We start from the raw sequence: 21,525 nt of genomic DNA, 5'->3' as shown, positions 1-21,525 counted from the left end.
TTCAGAGTTAAATGGTTTACTATTTTGTATTTTTAGGATTGTTTATATGGATTTTTATGGACGAAACGATATTCCATTAGGTTGTTTCCTGGAAAGATACTGCTTCCGATCTACTTATAACTGCCCTTCAAAATCCTGTGATACCCCTATGATAAACCATATAAGAAGATTCGTTCATAATACAGGCTGTGTTACAATCTGTCTAAACTATTTTGAAAACGAATTCTCAGAGGACCACATAGTTATGTGGACGTGGTGTACCAAATGTCAAAAAGTATCGCCTGTGGTTCCGATGTCGGCTGACACTTGGTCGTACTCATTTGCAAAGTTCTTGGAGTTGAAATTTTATGGGGATATTTATAGCAGAAGAGGCCAGTCAGCTTGTGACCACAGCCTACATCAAGACCATTATCATTATTTTGGATATAAAAATTATGTAGCTACATTCAAGTAAGTAATTGTAGAAATTCCTGATACCACTTTCTTAATCAACAATTTAAATGATAGTCTTTTTTGATCATTTGATCTTTTTTGGAGAAATTAACATATTGAATTTTCTAGTGGTCATATTAAATTGGTGCAGCATACGTTGAAAATCATCTTCACTTTGAGAATTAGTATTGCGACGTCCGCATAGCAGATTATTTTAAGTCGTTTTTCTCCCATTTGGTGTCCTTTTTTAGTTCTTACTTTTTAGATTATTTCATCCATGATTAGGTTGAACAATAGAGGTCTCAGGGAGTTCCTGTCTTATCCCAAAGCCAGTAAGATTATTGAAGTAGATTATTGTAAGTTATTTTTCTCCCATTTTGTGTCCTTTTTTAGTTCTTACTTTTTAGATTATTTCATCCATGATTAGGTTGAACAATACAGGACTCAGGGAGTTCCTGTCTTATCCCAAAGCCAGCTTCAATTGAGTCAGTTAGTTCTTCTTCTACTTTTACTTTTATTGTGTTGTTCTGGTAGATATTTTCGATAGTTTTAATTATTCGTAGAGGTACCTACATAAATAATATGCCGGTTTGTTTTATTCTAATGACTTCTCTTGAACTTACCTCATTATAAATATAGCGTCGGTGCATGACCTTCCCGACCTAAAACCTTGTTGTTCTTCTGCTAATGTTATAATTTTATTTAGTTTATTTGTAATTCCTCTGTAATTCAACTTAGAATAAAGTATGAATGGGGGTGAAGTCACGGTTAAGAGGAAGTTGACGGTTAACACAGTTTGGACTTGTCCTTGTGTCTCTGACAATCTCTAAATCTTCATATAGATCTAATCGAAGGGTATTTTTATCTTGGATGTTATGAATAAAAGTCACACCATCTGGGATGTTAAGGTGGTGTTTGTTGACTTTGAGATGGTGAGAGAAAGCAGATGTGTTGTCACGTTAAAATTTTTCGGGTGACATTTGAAAAATCAAATGAAGTACATGGAAAAATAAAAGAGAAGGGAAAATTATATAAAAAGTGGCAAGAAACCAGATCGGACATAGATCTTCAAAACTATATGGTCGCCAAAAAGGAAGCGAAAGTAGCAGTAGCAAAAGCTAAAGCAGAAGCGTATTCAAACCTATACGATCAACTTGATACCAGGGAAGGCGAGGCAAAGATATATAAAATAGCCAAACAGAGAGCAAAGAAAGCAAGAAATTTTAATCAGAATAGATGTATCCGAGATGAAAATAATAAAATACTAATTCACGAAAAGGATGTCAAAAAGAGATGGAGAAAGTATTTTGACAGTTTATTAAATGAAGAATTTGACAGACAGCCTGTGGAGTTAACGGAGACAGTAACAGCAATGGTTACCAGAATAACAAACGAGGAAGTTGCTCAAGTGCTTCAAAAAATAAAGAAAGGAAAAGCAGTCGGACCAGATGATATTCCTGGGGAAGTATGGAGAGCATTGGGAGAGACAGGAATAAGTTGGCTAACAGGTCTATTTAATAGAATTATGAAAGTTGGACAAATGCCAGACGAATGGAGAAGCAGTCTAGAAAAACAAGGGAGACATACAACAATGCACAAACTACAGGGCTATAAAACTACTTAGCCACACCATGAAAATATGGGAGAGAGTAATTGATAGACGGATACGTGAAAAAACCGAAATATCCGATAATCAATTTGGCTTTATGCAGGGCAGATCAACAACAGATGCAATTTTCATTGTAAGGCAACTGATGGAAAAATACAGGAATAAAGAGACCAACGCTCATATGATATTTATTGATCTTGAGAAAGCATATGATAGAGTTCCTCGAGAGATTTGGTGGGCACTCAATAAGAAAGGAGTCCCTGGCGAATATGTAAAGATTGTGAGAGATATGTATGAGGGAGTAACGACCAGTGTTAGAACAGGTGTAGGAAAGACTGATCAATTTCAGGTGAAAGTAGGATTGCACCAAAGCTCGGTGCTTAGTCCTTATTTATTTTCATTAGTTTTGGACCAGATAACAGGGAAACTACAGGGTAGTATTCCATGGTGCCTAATGTATGCTGATGATGTAGTGTTAATAGGAAATAGTGAAAGAGAGTTAGAACAAAAACAGGAACAGTGGAGACAAGCTCTGGAGGAAAAAGGTTTAACACTTAGTAGGACAAGAACAGAGTATTTGGAATGTTCATTTAAAGATGGAGTTACTACAAATAAAATGGTATCTTTGGATGGTGAAATGATTGTGAAAAGCAATAGTTTTAAGTACCTAGGATCGGTATTACAGAGTAATGGAGAAATAGATGGAGATGCATGCAGTAGAATTAGGGCTGGATGGATGAAGTGGAAAGAAGCGAGTGGTGTGTTGTGTGACAGAAAAATTCCAATGAAGCTGAAGGGAAAATTCTATAAAACAGCCATAAGACCGGCTATGATGCACGGAACTGAATGTTGGGCATTGAAAAAGAAAGAGGAACAACGAATGCATGTGGCGGAAATGAGAATGCTTAGATGGATGAGTGGAGTGACAAAGAAGGATAAAATTAGAAATGAGTATATTAGGGGAAGTCTAGGTGTGGCACCAATTGATGTCAAAATGAGAGAGCATAGGTTAAGATGGTTTGGTCATGTTCAACGGCGAGACGTTAATCACCCAATACGAAGAATAGCTGAAGTGCATATTCCTGGAAGGAGTAGGAGAGGAAGACCAAAGAAGACCTGGGGGAAGACGATAAGGCGGGACATGTTGGTAAAGGGGATTAACATTGATATGACCCAAGATAGAATAGTGTGGAGAAATGCAATTAGGGAAGCCGACCCCGCATAGGGATAAGACAAAGAGAATGATGATGATGATGATGATGATATTTGAAAAATCCACCTATCTTCTCATCTTGTCATACATTTTCAGGCACCAATCTGTTTAATCAGTTGGTTGTTAACCTCTCACCTGATCACAACAACCTTGTGCAATTTCCGAGCAAGGATGACGTACATTCACATGTGATATTTATAATCTTAAGACATCGACTTAATGTCGATTACTATATAGCTCATAATGTAGCAATAATGTTATTTAGAGGTTTTTACACTTATTGAAGTGGCTAGTTTCAATTACTTGTACACTGGACGTAAGTAACCACATTTTCTTTTTTTTTTTAACTGTCAAAATTTCACCCTTTTGCATTTCAATCTAAGTGGTTCACTTATTTTCAGGTTTACATTGATGATGGTCAGTTCGACCGAAAACGTTTTGTACTTCCACTCCCTTGTGGATAAATTTTAAGAATTGTAATAAATTCATATACCTACATACAACAGAAGTGTTTACTTCATTCTACGTTGTTTTAACGAAGGTATACAGCCAACTACAGGGTTTACCCTTTTAAAGTCCTCTGTAATTCTCCGGGTCCGATTTTTGTCATTTTTTGAAGAGGGTTATTAGGATGCTTGAACTCCATTCTTGTGGTATTCTGTTTTGTTATATTATTTTTTGGATTAGTTTTAATAGTTCTTAGGTCAGATCTTGTCCTACGTACTTCGCAGGAAAAGCCCTATTACATACATATCGAGGTAAGTTTCACTTAATGTTTTGTTTTAACTTGTTTGCAACTGAATCATGACGTCCGTGAAAAGATATAATGGAACAACTACATAATATACTTTTTTTTACTTAATTATTTTCGTAATAAATGTCTTGTGGTAGGGGAGCCCAAGCGGGGATTTTTGCAGTTACTCGAGCGCGTCAGATTATCATATGGGGAGAAACCTGGTACCCTGCAGATGTACCTCTACCATATATTGGCTCTTAACACAGGGGCGTTCGTTAAGAGGGGCCCGAAAAAAAACTATCCTTAAAAATACTCGAAATTGTCAGATTAAGATAAGGTAAGTTAAGTACATGCAAAAGAGTGTATATTTCAAAAATCTGTGAATTGAGCGTAAGGTAATGGGAGGGTCAAAAAGTTTCTCAAAAAAAGCGAATATTTCGCAAAATGAACGTCATATCGAAAAACTAAAAAATACGTGTTCAGTATTTTTCAAAAGTCTATTGCATGATACCAAACATAACCCCCACGGAGAGGGGTGGGGGGTAAATTTAAAATTTTAAATACAAATCCCGCGATATTTCGCAAAATAAACATCAGATCGAAAAACTGCAAAATATACTTGTTCAATATTTTTGAAAAATCTATCGAATGGCACCAAACACGACCCCCGCGGAAGTGGGGTGGGGGTTACTTTAAAATCTTAAATAGAATCCCCAAATTTTTATTGCAGATTTGGATTCTTTACGTAAAAATAAGCAACTTTTATTCGAAACATTTTTTCGAATTATGGATAGATGGCGCTATAATCGAAAAAAACGATTGTTAGAAATGGAAAATTAAATTAAAAAATGGAAAGTCCCAACTAAAATGGAAAATTTTACTTAACTTTTTTTGGTTTTAGGACCTAATAATCACAACCCATAGGTCCCCAAAGCGCTCGAGTGACTGCAAATTGAGCATACTTTCCTCCCCTACTATTGTTATGTGTATTTATAATTTAAAATATTTTTAGGTATTGCCAAATCACGATACTAGAAATATCTCTACCTCCTCCAATAATTGAAGTACAATGCGAAAGCAATAAATTCCAGAGTGAACTCATAGACGAAATTAAAAACATTGCACAAAAGGGACACGATATTTTTTCTTTGATTCAAGATAAATTGAAAACTTTGGTCAGCGACGAAGCTGACGCGAATGGGAGTGTTAAGCAACTTTTAATGAAAGATCACAATCAGTTCAAACAAAAAGTCGAAGAGGTACAGCTTAAGTTAACCTCGCCAACCATAGAAAATAAGCAATTTGATAAAAAAGGTATATTTAACATTGTAGTAAAGAAAAGAGAGACGTTCTCACAAACAATTTATTTTACAACTGACGACCGGTTTCGCTGTCTACAATATTCACAGCATCTTCAGGTCCCGGTTAAAGTAAAATTAAATACTACAAACAACAAAAACCAGAGTTAGTTTTTTTGTTTTTTTGTTTGTTTTTTGTTTTTGTTGTTTGTAGCATTTAATTTTACTTTAACCGGGACCTGAAAATGCTGTGAATATTGTAGACAGCGAAACCGGTCGTCAGTTGTAAAATAACTTGTTTGTGAGAACGTCTCTCTTTTCTTTACTACAATAGTATGGAGTCACACATGCAACACATTCATTATTTGTATATTTAACACTTACTTGAAAGGTTTTGATAATGCTTCTGCTGCTTCTTAATATTCTCTTTATTTTTTATTCGTCCATGAATATTTCTGTGTACATTTCTATTATAATTAAATTTTATCGTGTTACATTCCTTTTTCTACGTTAATTTCCTCGTCTCATAAAAGATATTCTTATCATCAAGGATTGTATTATTTAGCATGAGCACTTTAGTCTTCAGAACCTCTGCAAAAGTGGCAAAATAATTTACCTCATTAAACATAAGGTCCGCAGAAATTTTTATTCTTATCCAAAAATTAGATTGAAAACTTAGTCTTTTTTCTAGCAGATGCCGTTAAGGCATCCGTTTGTTGCAATCCGCGACTGCACGCGTCCGTGTATCCTGGTTCAGTCAGAGAGGAGAGCATTATGTGACTACTGACGAGGGACAAAAAAGCCCCGAAACTGGTATACACATTTGCTGTACCCTCTGATTGAATTAGAATATAATGCGGCTGCATTTTTGGGTTGCAACGAAATTGAAAATCAAAAATGAATAACCATTCATCATTACCATCATTATTCCAGTTCAATCAGAGAGTGCAGCAAGCACCTCTACCAGTTTCGAAACTTATTAGTCTCTCATCAGGAGGCACATATGCTGCTCTCTCTGACCTAACTAGAACAAACCCCGGCGTGCAGTCACGGATTGCAACGAACGAAATGGCAGGGATGCCCTAGCGGCAACTGCTAGCAAAAACTAAGTTTTCAATCTAATAGCACATAAAACAACATCAAAAGATGTTACTCTACATCCTACCAGATTGAAAACAATGGGAACCTTCTCTGGTAACACCTCCGAGGCTTCTACAATTTACAAGCCATAACGGATGCTGAGACTAAGGAAGATGAGGGAATTTTACAATATATAATTCACGTCCCATCTGCTCAGCGCGGTAAGGTTACAAAGAGAATGGTTCCCTTCGTACTCCAATCGGAGTAAACATGTAAATCAAAAATGAATAACCATTTTCAATTTCGTTGCAACACGAAACTACAGCCGCATCATCAGGAGGCACATATGCTGCTCTCTCTGACCCAACTAGGACAAACCCCGGGGTGCAGTCACTTGCGTGCAGAAATTGAAAATGTTTATACATTTTTAATGTTTAATGTATTTACTCTATTTGGAGTACGTAGGAAACCTTCTCGTTGGAGCTTTTGCCAGTGCGCTGAGTAGATGGGATATGATTTGCAAATTGTAGAAATCCCTCATCTTCCTGTAGTCTCGGCATCCGTATGGCTTGCATATTTTAGAAGCCTCAGAGGTGTCACCAGAGAAGGTTCACATTGTTTTCAATCTGGTGGGGTGTAAAATAATATTTTAAATGTTATTTTATGCATTATTAGATTAAAAACTTCATCTTTATTCTAGCAGATGTCGCTAAGGCATCCCAGCCATTCCGTTTGTTGCAATCCGTGACTGAAAGCGTCGGTGTATTCTGGTTCAGTCAGAGAGAAGAGCTTATTATGTGACTACTGACGAGGGACAGAAAAGCCCCGAAATCGGTATAGACACTTGCTGTACTCTCTGATTGAATTAGAATATAATACTGCTGCATTTTGGGGTCGCAACGAAATTGAAAATATTTATACATTTTTAATGTTTAATTTATTTACTCTATTTGGAGTACGTGGGACACCTTCTCATTGGAACTTTTACCACGTTGAGCAGATGGGAGATGTGATTTGCAAATTGTAGAAATCCCTCATCTTATATTTCTAGTACCTCTTATGAATTATATATCTTTATAGATTTAATCGAGTAGGAAAATATTTTTTGTTATATTCATTTTTTGTCATATCGAGTGTAGTGACTACATGCTTCAATAATTAGTATTTCGATTCTTATAGAGGACGAAAAATGGTAAGCTGTCTGCAACTTACAGTTCAAGGGTAATAGTTTTTTTTTGTGTGAATTTGATGGCCTTGGCTGAGCTAATTAGCCAGACGCCAGACATTTTATTTTAAAAACAAACATTTTTTTTCAATCAGAGGAATTTTTTCTATATTTTTAACTCTAAATATATATGTACATAACAAACTAACATGCTACTATCTAAAAAAATAAACTCTTTTGGATGTAAATATTTTTTTGTGTATATTTATTTTTTTTGTATATTTTTTTTATTATATTTTTAATTTGTTTTTTTTTTCTTTTTTTTAATTGTTTTTTTACTACGCTAAGACATAAACCCGATTCAACATCTCGGAGGCTTACATCTTCTTAGTTTTTTCTTTTTTATTTTTTCCTTTTTTTTCTCTTTTTTTTTGTTTTTTTTTTGTTTTTTTTTTCTCTTTTTTTTTTGTTTTTTTTTCTTTTTTTTTTGTTCGTAAATTGTTTTTAATATATTAATATCTTCAGAAAAAATCAAATTGTTCAGATAGACGGGACGTGGAATTTTTAAAATAAGATTATCATAAAATTTGTTTATATTTACTGATTGATGGGAACATTCGAGGATAATATGTAGTAGATCACCTTATTTTCCCCACTCACAGTTATGTGACTCTGTGGGACCCAAACTGAACATTGAAGGGAGTAAGAGCGTTATTACATCTCAATCTATTTATAACTCTTATGAAATGGCGATTTGATACAGAATGAAACCATCTTTTTATGGGAATTTCAGGCTGCATTAGTTTGTAATTACTTCCAGTTCTCGTGTTTCGATAATAGGAAATAGTTGTTCTCATTAATTATGTTGAAAAATGAATATTATATCATCATCATCATCAATCTGTACGCGTTCATTACTCGACATAGGTCTCCCTCAGCTCTTTCCATCTGAATATTACAATAGCTGTATACCTAATACAATCCTAGAAGGCATTTTTAACCACTAAATATTTTCTTTGTATTTTAGAACTATTTGTTACCTATTGGAACATATCAGATTGTTTAACAAAATTAAAAAAGAATGTTGTGGATATAGTAGACAATTGGAATGCCAGATTGAATGAAATCATATCGCGCAAGAAGGATACCGATAAAAAGAAAGAAAAATCAGTAGATACAAACGCTGAAGATATTTCCGAACATCCAGAGCTAAATATTCAAGAAGAAGTCACGAGTATGCTTTCGAAAAAGGTGTCAAGTTTGGATAATAGTGATGGTAAGTTTTTTTATATGTTTAATTATTGAGTGAAACAATTCGATAGATATGAACTATTCGATTGTAGGCGGACGATTTTTCTCGAAAAAGGTCGATTTCATATCTACAAGCGGAAACTTAAAAAGGGTTTTATTTAAAATATGAAACTTACACATTTTTGTTTTATTACATAATAGATAGATAGATAGATAGATAGACATTTATTGTTTTTAAAAACTACAGTTTTATAACAATGAGTTTAGTAAGTACAGAATATAACTAACAACTAGTCTAGAACATAAATAACTATTAACAAATTTAAACAAAAGTTAAGCGCTATCACTAACTGAAATGGATAACTTGGTTTTTTTAATAAACACCAATGAAGGAGAAACTGAAGTACAGAATATAACTAACAACTAGTCTAGAACATAAGTAACTATTAACAAATTTAAACAAAAGTTAATCGCTATTACTAACTGAAATGGAGACTTGTTTTCTTAAATAAACACCAATGAAGGAGAAACTGAAGCTTATTCATTTAAAACAAAAGATCTAAGTTTTATGATATTCCAAATATATATTGAAATTGCTTTCAGAGATATTATAGTTACATTATTAAGACAACCAATAAGGTCGGTGCAATTATTAAGGGGGGCCATATTAACCGGTTTCATTGAACTGTAAATGGGACATTCAAACAGTAAATGTTCAAGAGTTTCCAACTTGTTTGTGTTACAAATAGTACAGATTTCAGATGGTCGTATATGATATGTTATACCATTATAGGTAAATTTTAACACATGGCGATTAGATGTTCGAAGTTGCGCCATGGCACGAATGTATTTTATGGGAATTTGAAATTCCAGATATTTCTGTACTGAGGTATCTACGGATAAATGTTTGTAAATAGTTGAGAATGTTGACATGGAGACTGCTTGAATGTCTTCTTGATGAAGCATATCCATATACTTTTTTAACATGCTTTTCTTGTTTTTTAATAGCCAATCAGAGATGTTTTCATCCCAAGAAAATTCATAATCTAATATTTGAAAATATTGCTTAAACTGTGAAACCCAGTTGTATCTGTTCGTATTTATTGAATTATTTGCTGAAGAAATTTGAAGCTGACGCAGAAAACAAATAAGAGGAAGTCTTAAATCATGCATTTGCGATAGCTTGATAAGCCAATTTAAAGTTAGCTTGAAAATAGTAAAAGAAATTTTTACTCTTCCTGTCTCCAACCTAACAGCATAATCAGGTGTATTGATACTGAGATGTAAAAGTTTTTTAAAGAAAGTTATTTGTATTCTTTCTAACTGGTCAGCATATCTCATTCCCCAAACGGGCACACAGTTCATAACAAGGCTTTGAACTAGCGAATCGAAAAGTTGCACACGAGATGTCCAAGAATTCATTTTGGTTTTAGCCATTAAACCTATCACGTTACCAATTGCGTGTTTTGCTCTTTCCACTGTTGTATCGGCCATTGCTTTAAAAAGTGATGTTGTGGTTAGGGTGACTCCAAGATATACAAATTTGTTAACAACTTCTATTTTTTCATTCTTATATAGGAACTTAACGCCTTTATTGCCAATTTGACCGCTTCGGGCAAATGGAAGAATTTTGGTTTTGCCAACATTTACAGTTAGCTGGTTTTTGTCACTGTATTTTTCTAGATAACTTAAATTTTTACCGAGTTCAACTTCCGAGTCACAAAGAATGACCAAATCATCAGCATACAATAGCATTATTATTTGATTTTGGCTATCAATGGAGATACCTTGTGATCCTTGACTAATAAAAAACTGTTCTATATCCGCAATAAATAAACTAAATAATAGTGGACTCAAAGGTTCACCCTGTAAGACTCCTGTTGAAATATCAAATGGTCTTGTGTAGCCGTTTGGAGTTTTGATGTACATCCTAGCATTATCATAAATGTTTTTCAAAATGGCTATTATTTTAGAACTCACCCCAAGGCCAAATAGCTTTTGCCACAGCAAATGATGGATAATGGAGTCAAAAGCCCGCTTATAATCTACAAAGGCAGCGTACACTTTGCGTTTTTTCAGTCGTAGTTGCAGTTGTACAGCAGAAGTGAGGGTGAATACATTATCAATGCAACCCCTTGATCCCCTGAAACCCGACTGACATTCGGGAAGAACATTATTTACTTCAACCCAATCTCTGAGTCTGTTTAACAAAATATTAGTAAATATTTTTTCAACACAATTAAGTAAGGCAATACCTCTATAGTTTGCTGGATCATCTCTGTTGCCCTTTTTAAATATCATAGTAAAAATGACTTCACTCCAGTTATGCGGCGTAATGGTTGTTTCCAGTATTCTATTAAACATGCCCGTTAAATACAGTATCCAATTATTTGGAAGATTTTTAGAGAATTCATAAGAAATATGGTCAGTTCCAGGTGCTTTACGATTGGGACAGTTATTTAGGACTCTATATATTTCGTCACTGGTTATAATAGCGTCAAAAATGGGATGTCTTGCATCAAAAAAACGGGCATTATAATATAGTTTTGGGGGATATATATTCGAATAAAATTGCTCCCATACGTCTACATCGATAAAAGAAGTATTGTGATTTTTCCGAAATTTCCTAATCACTGACCAGAATGTTTTGGAGTCCCTGCTGTTTGCAAGTTGAGAATACAGGTTATGAAAATATATATGTTTTTTCTTTTTAATTATTTGTCTATAGGCTTTTTTTGATGTCAAAAAATTTGTTTTATAGGGGTCGCGGAAGTTATTTGATTTAGCTGTTTTGAGGCTTTGTTTCATGTTGTTTTTAGCTGAGGTACATTCATGATCAAACCATGGAGGACTTTGCCTGATACACGACGGGAAAGATTTTTCTTTACAAAGTTGTAATTGCGAAGCAGTTTCTTTAATTGCTGACATTAGATTATTGTATAGTTCCTGTGCATCAATATTTATAGAAAGAGACGTTTTATTCGAATGTTGCATAGAAATTTTATAGAAAAAGGCAAGGTCAGTATTCCATTGATATATAGTTTTTTTTTGTATAGGAAGTGCTTTTTTGAAACGACTTTCTCGAAAAAAGTCGGAAACGCAAGTTACCAGTATACCAAAGTGGTCAGAAGGGCTGTTATGGTTCATTACACATAAATCTTGGATAATAGGTATTGCACTGTTCTGGATAAATGCTAAGTCAATTACACTATTTCCAGCTTTGCTAATGTGAGTAAATTGTGCCGGTGTATCAGACTCAGTCCTCCCATTAAGTAGACAGAAAGAGTTGGTGTTCATGAAGTCAATAATATGGCGCCCCTTAGTATTTAAAACCATGTCATTGCTTAGACGATACTCCGATAGATTTGTGCCCTCCAGCATCTCTGGCGGAACTTCTCCAATATCTGATATTCTACTGTTAAAGTCACCGCCAATTAGAAGCGGAACATCGAAATGGTTTTCTAGAATTTCCGACAGAGATACTTGAAAAAGTTCTAGAATATACACAATATCTAAGGACGGTTTAAAATATACTGTGCAAATAATAATAGACTCTTCCGAAGGAGAAACCAGTCTGCAAAATAGCCACCACGGTGTTTTTTCTAAAATTACACAGTTGTATACATTTTTATAAAATATGTAGATACCACCGCTTGCTCTGCCCACGGATTTCTCTTTCGAAGCAGGACTACTTATAACATTATAGGATGACAAAACAATTGACAAATTATTACACTCATTAAGTAGCCATGTTTCATTAAGACATAAAACCGAAAAATCATCGTAATCTCTAACAAATTCATCCAGATTGGCAAATCCTTGACAGTTCCAAAATACTATTTTGAATGATTGCTATTCAGGTACAGATGAGTTTGCCCCACATAAAGCAGGCTTTGAAGTCTTGAGTCCCTTTTCACGTCTAGGTGATTCCTGTTCCTCTCTATCACGTTTGGTTGTTCCTCTTGTAGTAATTCTAGGTATTTTGTTTATGTATCTAATCGTTAAATTTTTCTCCCCATTATCTATACGACTTTGTAGCTCTGTTCGTAATTCAGCTAGATATTTTGACTGGCAAGGTGTCAGATCTTGTTTTATGTATATGTTTGAGTTTGAGTTTTGATTCAGTTTAGATTTATTTTTAAGAACAAAAAGGGCATCTTCACTGGACATCATAGTAACTTTCAGCGGCCTTGGTTTCATATCTTGGCGAGGAAAGCCAAGCCGGCGATGCGAAGCTATTTGTAAGTTAGGAGCTACCTGATTTAATATTTGTTGTGCATTAACTTCATCGGATTCTGTATTTTCTGGAACACCCATGAGCAAAACATTTTTTTCCCTTTGTTTTCTATCAGCCAGCTCTATAAGGATATTTTCGGGAGGAGAGGATTCTATTTTCTGGATTTTAATTTTTAGCTGTTCGTTTTCTCTTCTTAGAACCGCTATTTCCGAGATGCAAGCGTCAATTTTTGTCGACTGAGAATTTACTAAATTATGTAAGTCAGACATTCGAGTGTTACATGTTGCGATAGCGTTACTTAAATTAGCAAGCTGAGCCATAATTGCGTTGAAGTGCATTGTGCTAGCATCTGCTTCTGTGGTACAATTTTGACACTTCCATGTCAACAAGGTTGCAGGTGAAAAATTTAAGGGTTGAGGTTGAGCACAAACACCGTGCCATGTTGTTTTGCATCCAGAACATTCCAGTTTGCTACCATCTGTCGGTGTTATAATTTTATGGCATGCCTGACAATTTAAATCCATTATAGTAATATTAACCGTACTATTAAAGGTACCACTAATTACTTAAGTTTTTGTCTAAGGCAATACTCAAGTTTCAATTAAGTAGATCGCTGAAATGTAGATTGTATTTCTTGTTTAAAAATTGGGTTTTTCTCCTTACAGGTGTGTTTATAGTAAAAACTATTCAACTGTTCCAAGGCAATATTCTGGTTTCGATTGAGTAGAACGTTGAAATGTAAATTGTATTTCTTTTTTAAAAATTAAGTTTTTCTACTTACAGTTGTGTTTACAATAAAAACTGTTTAACTTTTAACTTATATTGGTTAAATTCACAAGCCACTATTAAACGATGTTACCTCTACGGCTGCTAGAACTAATAATAGTGATGGTAAGTTTTTTTATATGTTTAATTATTGAGTGAAACAATTCGATAGATATGAACTATTCGATTGTAGGCGGACGATTTTTCTCGAAAAAGGTCGATTTCATATCTACAAGCGGAAACTTAAAAAGGGTTTTATTTAAAATATGAAACTTACACATTTTTGTTTTATTACATAATAATGTTCAGTTTCGTTTAAAAATAAGATTTTCAAAAGTTCACACCTCAAAAACTCATAATAACTTAGCAATACAAATTTAAAATTTTTTGTCTATTTAAATCATTTCAAACGATCGAAAAAGCGCGCGAACACTTGTGACGTCACCAAGATATATTCTGCGATGACAGATCTCCTGTCTCGTATAAAAGTATTACTCCGGTCAACGTACACAGCCGAGGTTACAAAAATTACCATCAAGCTGAAAATTGGCAGGATTGTTCAAAATACCATCATAAATGAAATTTAAAAAGTCCTCATAAATCCGACCCGAGCTAAAAAATTTACATGGGGTCAAAGGTCACCAAATATAGTTTTTAGCGATTTTCAGCGAAACGGTAAGTTTTATCATAAAATTAATTCTAACAAAAAATGTAGATTAGATAATTATTTATAAAAAATGTCTCATTATTTTTTTTCCTAAGAGCCACCGTTTTTGAGTTACAATAATTCAAAAAGTTGTAATTAAGCTATTTAAGGGTCAAAAATGATAAAAGTTATAAAAGCGGTATACATTAAAAAAAGGGAACTACTTCTGCTTCCTTTTCTCCTTGTTCTTCTTCTTCTTCTTCTTCTTCACCTTCTAGTTCCTCTTCTTCTCCTTTTTGTTGTTCATCTTCTTCTTGTTCTTCATCTTCTTGTTCATCCTGGGTGCAAGTAAATTGCCCCAATAATGACACATCGCATGACTCCTCGATACAATCAAATGAATCCTCAATTGCTGGTGATTCAACATTGGAGCACGATCTGTTTGGACAATTAGTGCATGCTACCGAACAAAACTGTCCAACTTTTTTGCAACCACATTTAGCGCTACATCCCTTTTTACAGTTGCAAACAATTGTGTTCAGGAGTTTTTCCGGAGCAGGTGGGAGTAAAGGTTGAATTGGTTCTAATGAACTGTCGACTAATTTCCATCCCCAGTCTTTTAGATCTAGCTGATAACCAAGCCACACTTGAACTTGGTAATATACTCGAAAAAGATGTTGATGAGCAGCCGCTGAGGTTGGAGGAAGATAAGATAATTGCACTTGTTTTTTATTTCGACTATTTTTAAAGAAACATGCATATCTAAACTTATCTAAGCACGTAGTTTTTTTATGCGCTCCATACATAGAGAGAAGAAAGCTAATTCCGTTGGAAATAACTTCTTGTGAAGTTGAATTAGTTTTTTTTTAAACTTCATCACATTCAAGTAATATATAAATAAATAGGTTTAACACGTATTTTCACTCCGGAGTAGTACTCAACACTAATTAATACCTCGAGGGTGTCATCTACCAGAAGGATTTCGCCACCCAGGAAGATAACGGTGTAATTTTCATAATAGTAAACAAACTAAATTTACATAAAGTTTATTGTATATTGAAGTGCTTATTAGTACTTAGCAATAAACATTTTGCCTACAAAGTTGGCTTTCATTAATATGTTCAAATCCTTGTTTAGAAAAGAATAGGTAGGGTTATTAGATTAGCCGACGTACCGATAGAACGTATTTATTCCGACAAAACCCATCTTTACAAATTGAATAAGACGCATAAGTAAGAAGAATTATTATAAGTTAATACTTTGTCATATCAATTTACTATTTTTGTTGGGAATAAGCCGTAAAATTGAAATAATAATTCTTATTATTTTCGCGTTACATTCACTTTGTAAAGATTTTTTTGTCGGCACTGTAATAATATTATACAGCTTATATATTGCATCCCTCGGTAGACCGCAAGCTGTATAGTAGAAACATTATCATATTTATAATATCTTATATTATTATTATGTGTAATATAAGTTAAGTTGACCGATAGAATATTATGAATATCATTTTTTGTTAGAACTAATTTTATGATAAAACTTACCGTTTCGCTGAAAATCGCTAAAAACCATATACAGGGTGTCTGCGTAATTTTGCACCATATGGGAAACTTTTTTAATATCAATTTTACGAAAAAAAAAGTCATTCTTTATAAAGTGCTCTGCATAGTCTAAAACCTAAGATGCAATCATCAGATATCAAATTTTGTCAACAGTATACGAGGTATGTCAAAAAATATTAATTTCGCTCAAGAGCAAACTACCTTTATACTTCAAAATATCAAAAAATTTTAATATGAAAAGTTATTTGTAATTAAAAACCATATTCAAATATGCAATAATAGCCTTCTACGTGAAAAAAAATTTCTGAGATTTTCCTAAATTACCGATTCCGAACATCATTTTTATTTATTAGACATGTAATAACTCTTTTATTAATAATTTTCGAAAAAAACTTATTCTTCATAAAAATCTGTACATGGTCTAAACCTCAAGATAAAACCATCAGTTTTTCAGGTTTGTTAATTTTATACGAGGTGTGTCAAATAATATGAATTTAGAAAGAATATAGAAAGAATTCTTTCTAAATTCATATTATTTGATACACCTCGTATAAAATTAACAAACTTGGATAACTGATGGTTGCATCTGGAGGTTTAGACCATGCACAGATTTTTATGAAGAATACCTTTTTTTCCTAAAATTATTAGTAAAAGAGTTATTACAGGTCTAATAAATAAAAATGATCGGAATCAGTAATTTAGGAAAATCTCAGAATTTTTTTTTCTCGTAGATAGCTGTTATTGTATATTTGAATATGGTTTTTCATTACAAATAACTTTTCATAATAAATTTTTTTGATATTTTGAAATAAATATCAAGGTAGTTTGCTGTTGAGCGAAATTAATATTTTTTGACATACCTCGTATACTGTTGACAAAATTTGATATTTGATGATTGCACCTTAGGTTTTAGACTATGCAGAGCACTTTATAAAGAATGACTTTTTTTCGTAAAATTGATATTAAAAAAGTTTCCCATATGGTGCAAAGTTACGCAGACACCCTGTATATTTGGTGACCTTTGACCCCGCGTAAATTTTTTTAGCTCGGGTCGGATTTATAAGGACTTTTTAGATTTCATTTATTTTGAACAATCCTGCCAATTTTCAGCTTGATGGTAATTATTGTAACCTCACTCCTATTTTTGTCTAACTAGACCGGTCTATATAAACCATTTTATTTACATTAGTGTTTGATACAGTTTTTGAAGAGATGATATTGAATTGTGTGTGTTTACTATGAAAAATAAATACTTTAAGTAAATAATGTAAGTATTGTTTAGTACCATTGTTTAAAAGTACAGTAGAGCGTCGATAATCCGAACCCTGGTAATCCAAACGATCGCTAATCCGAACGCAGAAAAAAATTATAAAATTAAAAAATATGATCACGGACCGAATTTTTGGATTTAATATGACAATATGGGCAAAATATGACCGCGGATTTATGTTTTGTTTATGCAGAAATACATACAATATATTTGTTTATTATGCAGGTGTTTTATTCCTTGTAACTAAAACGTATGTACATAATATTTTGTACTATGTTTATGAGCTTTGTATGTATTTTGAACATATGTTCGATAATCCGAACAATTTGATAATCCGAACTACCCCTGTACCAATTAGTTCGGATTATCGACGCTCTACTGTACATCAATTAAAACCCCCAATAAAATATGTATTAGATTACCAGTCGATAAGAAACGGAGTTTAATTCAGTGGCTACGTGCATGTTGAAAGGACATTAAAGAGATTTTAGTTCATTCTAAAGGTCTTTATGTATATGAAGATAATTTTACTGTAAGTAGTTATCTGTTGTCTGCTTAATAGTTTTTTGTAATAAATCAAGTGTATTTTGAATAAAAAGAAAATAGAACTTTAGGTATATTTTGGTAGATGCACATTACGGATTGATTGATATGTATCTATACAATATTTTTCTAGAACTGATTTTACTATAAAATTAAAATAAATTAATCATAGTAATAAAGTTTCATGTTCATAATGGGTAGGTTATCAGACTGCCTTTAGAAAAACTCTCTTCGGTCATTTTAAAAAAATTGTCTTAACAAAACACTCAAATATTGTGAAGTATATAGTTTACGGCTCCATGACATCTCGTAACGCGACAGTGCATAACCGGAAAATTGGTAACGGACAATTCGTAACAGCGATAGTTCGTAACGGCGACAATTCGTAACGGCGACAGTTGGTAACTATACAAGTTCGTAACGGACAATTCGTAACGTCCAAATTGAATTATGCTGTTTATTTTTGTTAACGTGGACACTACTGTTATTACAGTTATAAATGAAATTATCAATTTAACGAATCAGTATCAGGATAAACATTTTAAGGCATTTCATATTTTGTGTTTCAGAATATATTAAAAGTATTTAAACACGCAAATAAAAATTATTTAAATAAAATACTTAACTTAGAAAAATGTTTACTTAGAAAGTTAGGAATGTCTAAAGACGGTTGCCGGCTTAAAGATTTCACGAATTACTTCATTATTCCTTTGTCTAAGTAGGTATATGCAAATTTAAGGAACAATAAGAAGGATAAACTTTTAAAAATATTGTTAAAAGTTTGTATGTATTTAAATATTTAAAGTTTGCATGTGTTTAAAGACTTTTAATATATTCTGAAACACGAAATATAAAATGTGTTAAACATGTTTATCCAGGTACCTACCATTTCGTTAAATTGATAAACATAATTTCAATTGTAACTGTAATAACAGTTAGTTTCGACGTTAACAAAAATAAACAGAATAATTCAATTTGGACGTTACGAATTGTCCGTTACGAATTTATATAGTTACGAACTGTCGCTGTTACGAGTTGTCCGTTACCAATTGTCCGGTTACGAACTGTCGCGTTATGAGATGTCTGGTCACGATAGTTTACAGTAAGTATCTAAAGATGTATAAAACTGAGATACACCAAAAAATTACTACAAGTAATCGAATATCAAACGTAATGAATTAATGGCGCGGACATTGAACATTTTTAACTTTATGATGTCACGACCAATGAGGACGCGTTTTAGATTGGCTGCTGTAATTTGAATTTTCTCTCGATTTTGATAGTTTTTTATGAATGGGCCAAGCAAATGACAAAAAATTGTGTTCCTCATTATTTAATAATTGTTTAATATTTTTTAGGTGAGTCATATACATCATCTTCGCCGAAAACTCATAACAGATCCCATTCTGAAAGCACAGTTGGTTCCCAAAACGAAGATATGGTAGATAACAAAAAGGAAGTCGATAAGAAAACGGTTAAAACCATCCTGTCATCTTTACTGCCATCTTCAAATAATCTATGTTTGATACAGGTGTGTACTTTATTTTACCTTTAGTGACTAAGTTTAATTCGGGTTACAAATTCAGTTTTCGCCTTACAGAATATGTATTTGTAACCTAACGTTTTTCACTATACCCTTTGACTTCAATATATGCGGATCTCCCTAATAATAATTAAGAGGCTACAGTAGCGATCAACAGGTAGCAACAAAGGCGGTCCAAGATTGCGGCTGTAATTTTGAATATTTTGCCGAGATATTTGGCACACATATTCGTAATATAATAAAGAATGGCGGTGCAGATCTAAATTTGAGAAATATATTAGTATGTGGAAATTACTCTGTAATTAAATACAATATTAAAAAAACGAGCCTTTACCGCCATTAAGAAGAACAAAAAAATACACTTTCTTCAAATAAACCTTTTTGTGTCATTTTAGACCTACTAATTTTTTTTATTTCTAACAAGAAATCGAACATATTATACCTAATAAATAATTAGGCAACCTAGAGAAATTGTCACTGTCGTTTTGACAAACCTGCGTCAGATTTTCTCTTATCTGTTCTGTTATCTTTATCGATATCTGTTTAGTGCAGTAGTGTATTATTTTAAGAATTCGTTATTGTTGTTTCATAGGAAATTAGTGTTTATTTATAGTTAATTTATTATATTTTTGTGTAATAGAACGAAGTTGTTGGCCTATTTGAAAAAATAGATTATTGTTAATTGTGAGTTTAGTTATATGTAGGTAGGTGAGTATATTTTACATAAAAATATTTCGAATTCTAATTCGAGTATATAAAGTTAGAGTGCCTTTGGCGCTCTATGAACTAAATAAAATAAGACGGCTATTGTTTCGCTTCACAACGAAATGATTATTTATTATTATTATTTCGTGCAAATACCTATGTTAACATAAAATTTTCACCCATTTTGGTTTATTTTTATAAATATTTATGTACCAATAACAAAATTGTTTTCTATTACTTCCACTTAGCGCACCTATGAGTATAATTGTCAAAATATTGATCTTAGATAATGTCAAAGATTACTACTGTTGCCAAAGTTTCGCAGACCTTACGAAAAAAGGTATGATACTATCTCCCGAAGTTATATTGATGACGCGCTACTGTATTCTTTGAAGTGGATGAACTGCATTCCAGGACTGGTTCTGGAATAAAACAGGAATTCATGGAATTGAGGAATACTGATTCAGCTGCGCGCTCATAAGCAGGCAGCTATCATCTTGTGACTAATATTATACATTGCAAACTAAAGAAACCATATAGATTTCTCAAAAAAAAACTGAAAAACTGCCAACACCTGTATTAACAAAGTGGTATGTTTCCTTAGCTGCGTTCGTCAATATAAATAAACAATTGGATTTTGTTTATTCCCGAAGATTTGTAATTTTAGGAGAAAACTTCTAAACTAGAAACTTAGAAAACTATTCTTCGTGAGTTCATGCGTTCCAAATGCAAACTCTCAAATAGCGGATTAATTTAAACATCTCCAATTGTGCTAGTTGGTTGCTCTCGGCATAATTAGATATATCTTCTCAAGACATATAAATAAAAAATTGATATACTGTATATAAATTTGCATTCATTCACTATTTTCTTGTCAGATCCATAATAATTCTTTTAGAAACAATCTTAACTAACTTTTAACTGTATAAACAATACAAGAATAAAAACCGCTAAACGCCGTAAAAATGAGGGGCGCATACAATATTCCAGCTACAAAAGATCTGATATGAAAATTACGTGGCGCGAAAATGTATTTTCATTTTGATGCCAAACAAAATTCTAGTTTTATTTTAAAAGATTTTTCCATAATATTTGCTAAATTTGAAGTAAACGCGCCACAAAAGAATAAATTTGATACAGTTTGAATTTTGAAACTCTTTTGTGGCGCGTTTACTTCAAATTTAGCAAATATTATGGAAAAATCTTTTAAAATAAAACTAGAATTTTGTTTTGCATCAAAATGAAAATACATTTTCTCGCCACGTAATTTTCATATCAGATCTTTTGTAGCTGGAATATTGTATGCGCCACTCATTTTTACGGTGTTTAGCGGTTTTTATTCTTGTATCAGGAGTTTTTCAAGTTATATACAAATTAAATGTATGAAGTTGAATTCAATTTTTCTCGATTACACGTTAAGCTTTATAAATGGTCAGCTTTGTAGCATTATCTCCCAAATGATCTAGT

The 21,525-nt window shown here is 32.9% G+C and overlaps 1 protein-coding gene across 1 annotated transcript in view; it reads left to right on the top strand.

The window, feature by feature from the left end:
• The window catches only part of LOC126885728 (1-phosphatidylinositol 3-phosphate 5-kinase), a 106,956-nt gene that overhangs the window by 52,893 nt on the left and 32,538 nt on the right, over positions 1-21,525 (top strand). Inside the window, exons 12-15 of the mRNA XM_050652497.1 lie at positions 37-450; positions 5,003-5,304; positions 8,561-8,809; positions 19,169-19,341. Of these exons, the coding sequence (XP_050508454.1) occupies positions 37-450; positions 5,003-5,304; positions 8,561-8,809; positions 19,169-19,341 (1,138 nt within the window). The remainder of the gene's footprint in view (positions 1-36; positions 451-5,002; positions 5,305-8,560; positions 8,810-19,168; positions 19,342-21,525) is intronic.

Source organism: Diabrotica virgifera, chromosome 5 (assembly GCF_917563875.1).
Source record: "Diabrotica virgifera virgifera chromosome 5, PGI_DIABVI_V3a".
NCBI lineage: Eukaryota > Metazoa > Arthropoda > Insecta > Coleoptera > Chrysomelidae > Diabrotica > Diabrotica virgifera.
This window is presented reverse-complemented; position numbering and strand designations above follow the sequence as displayed.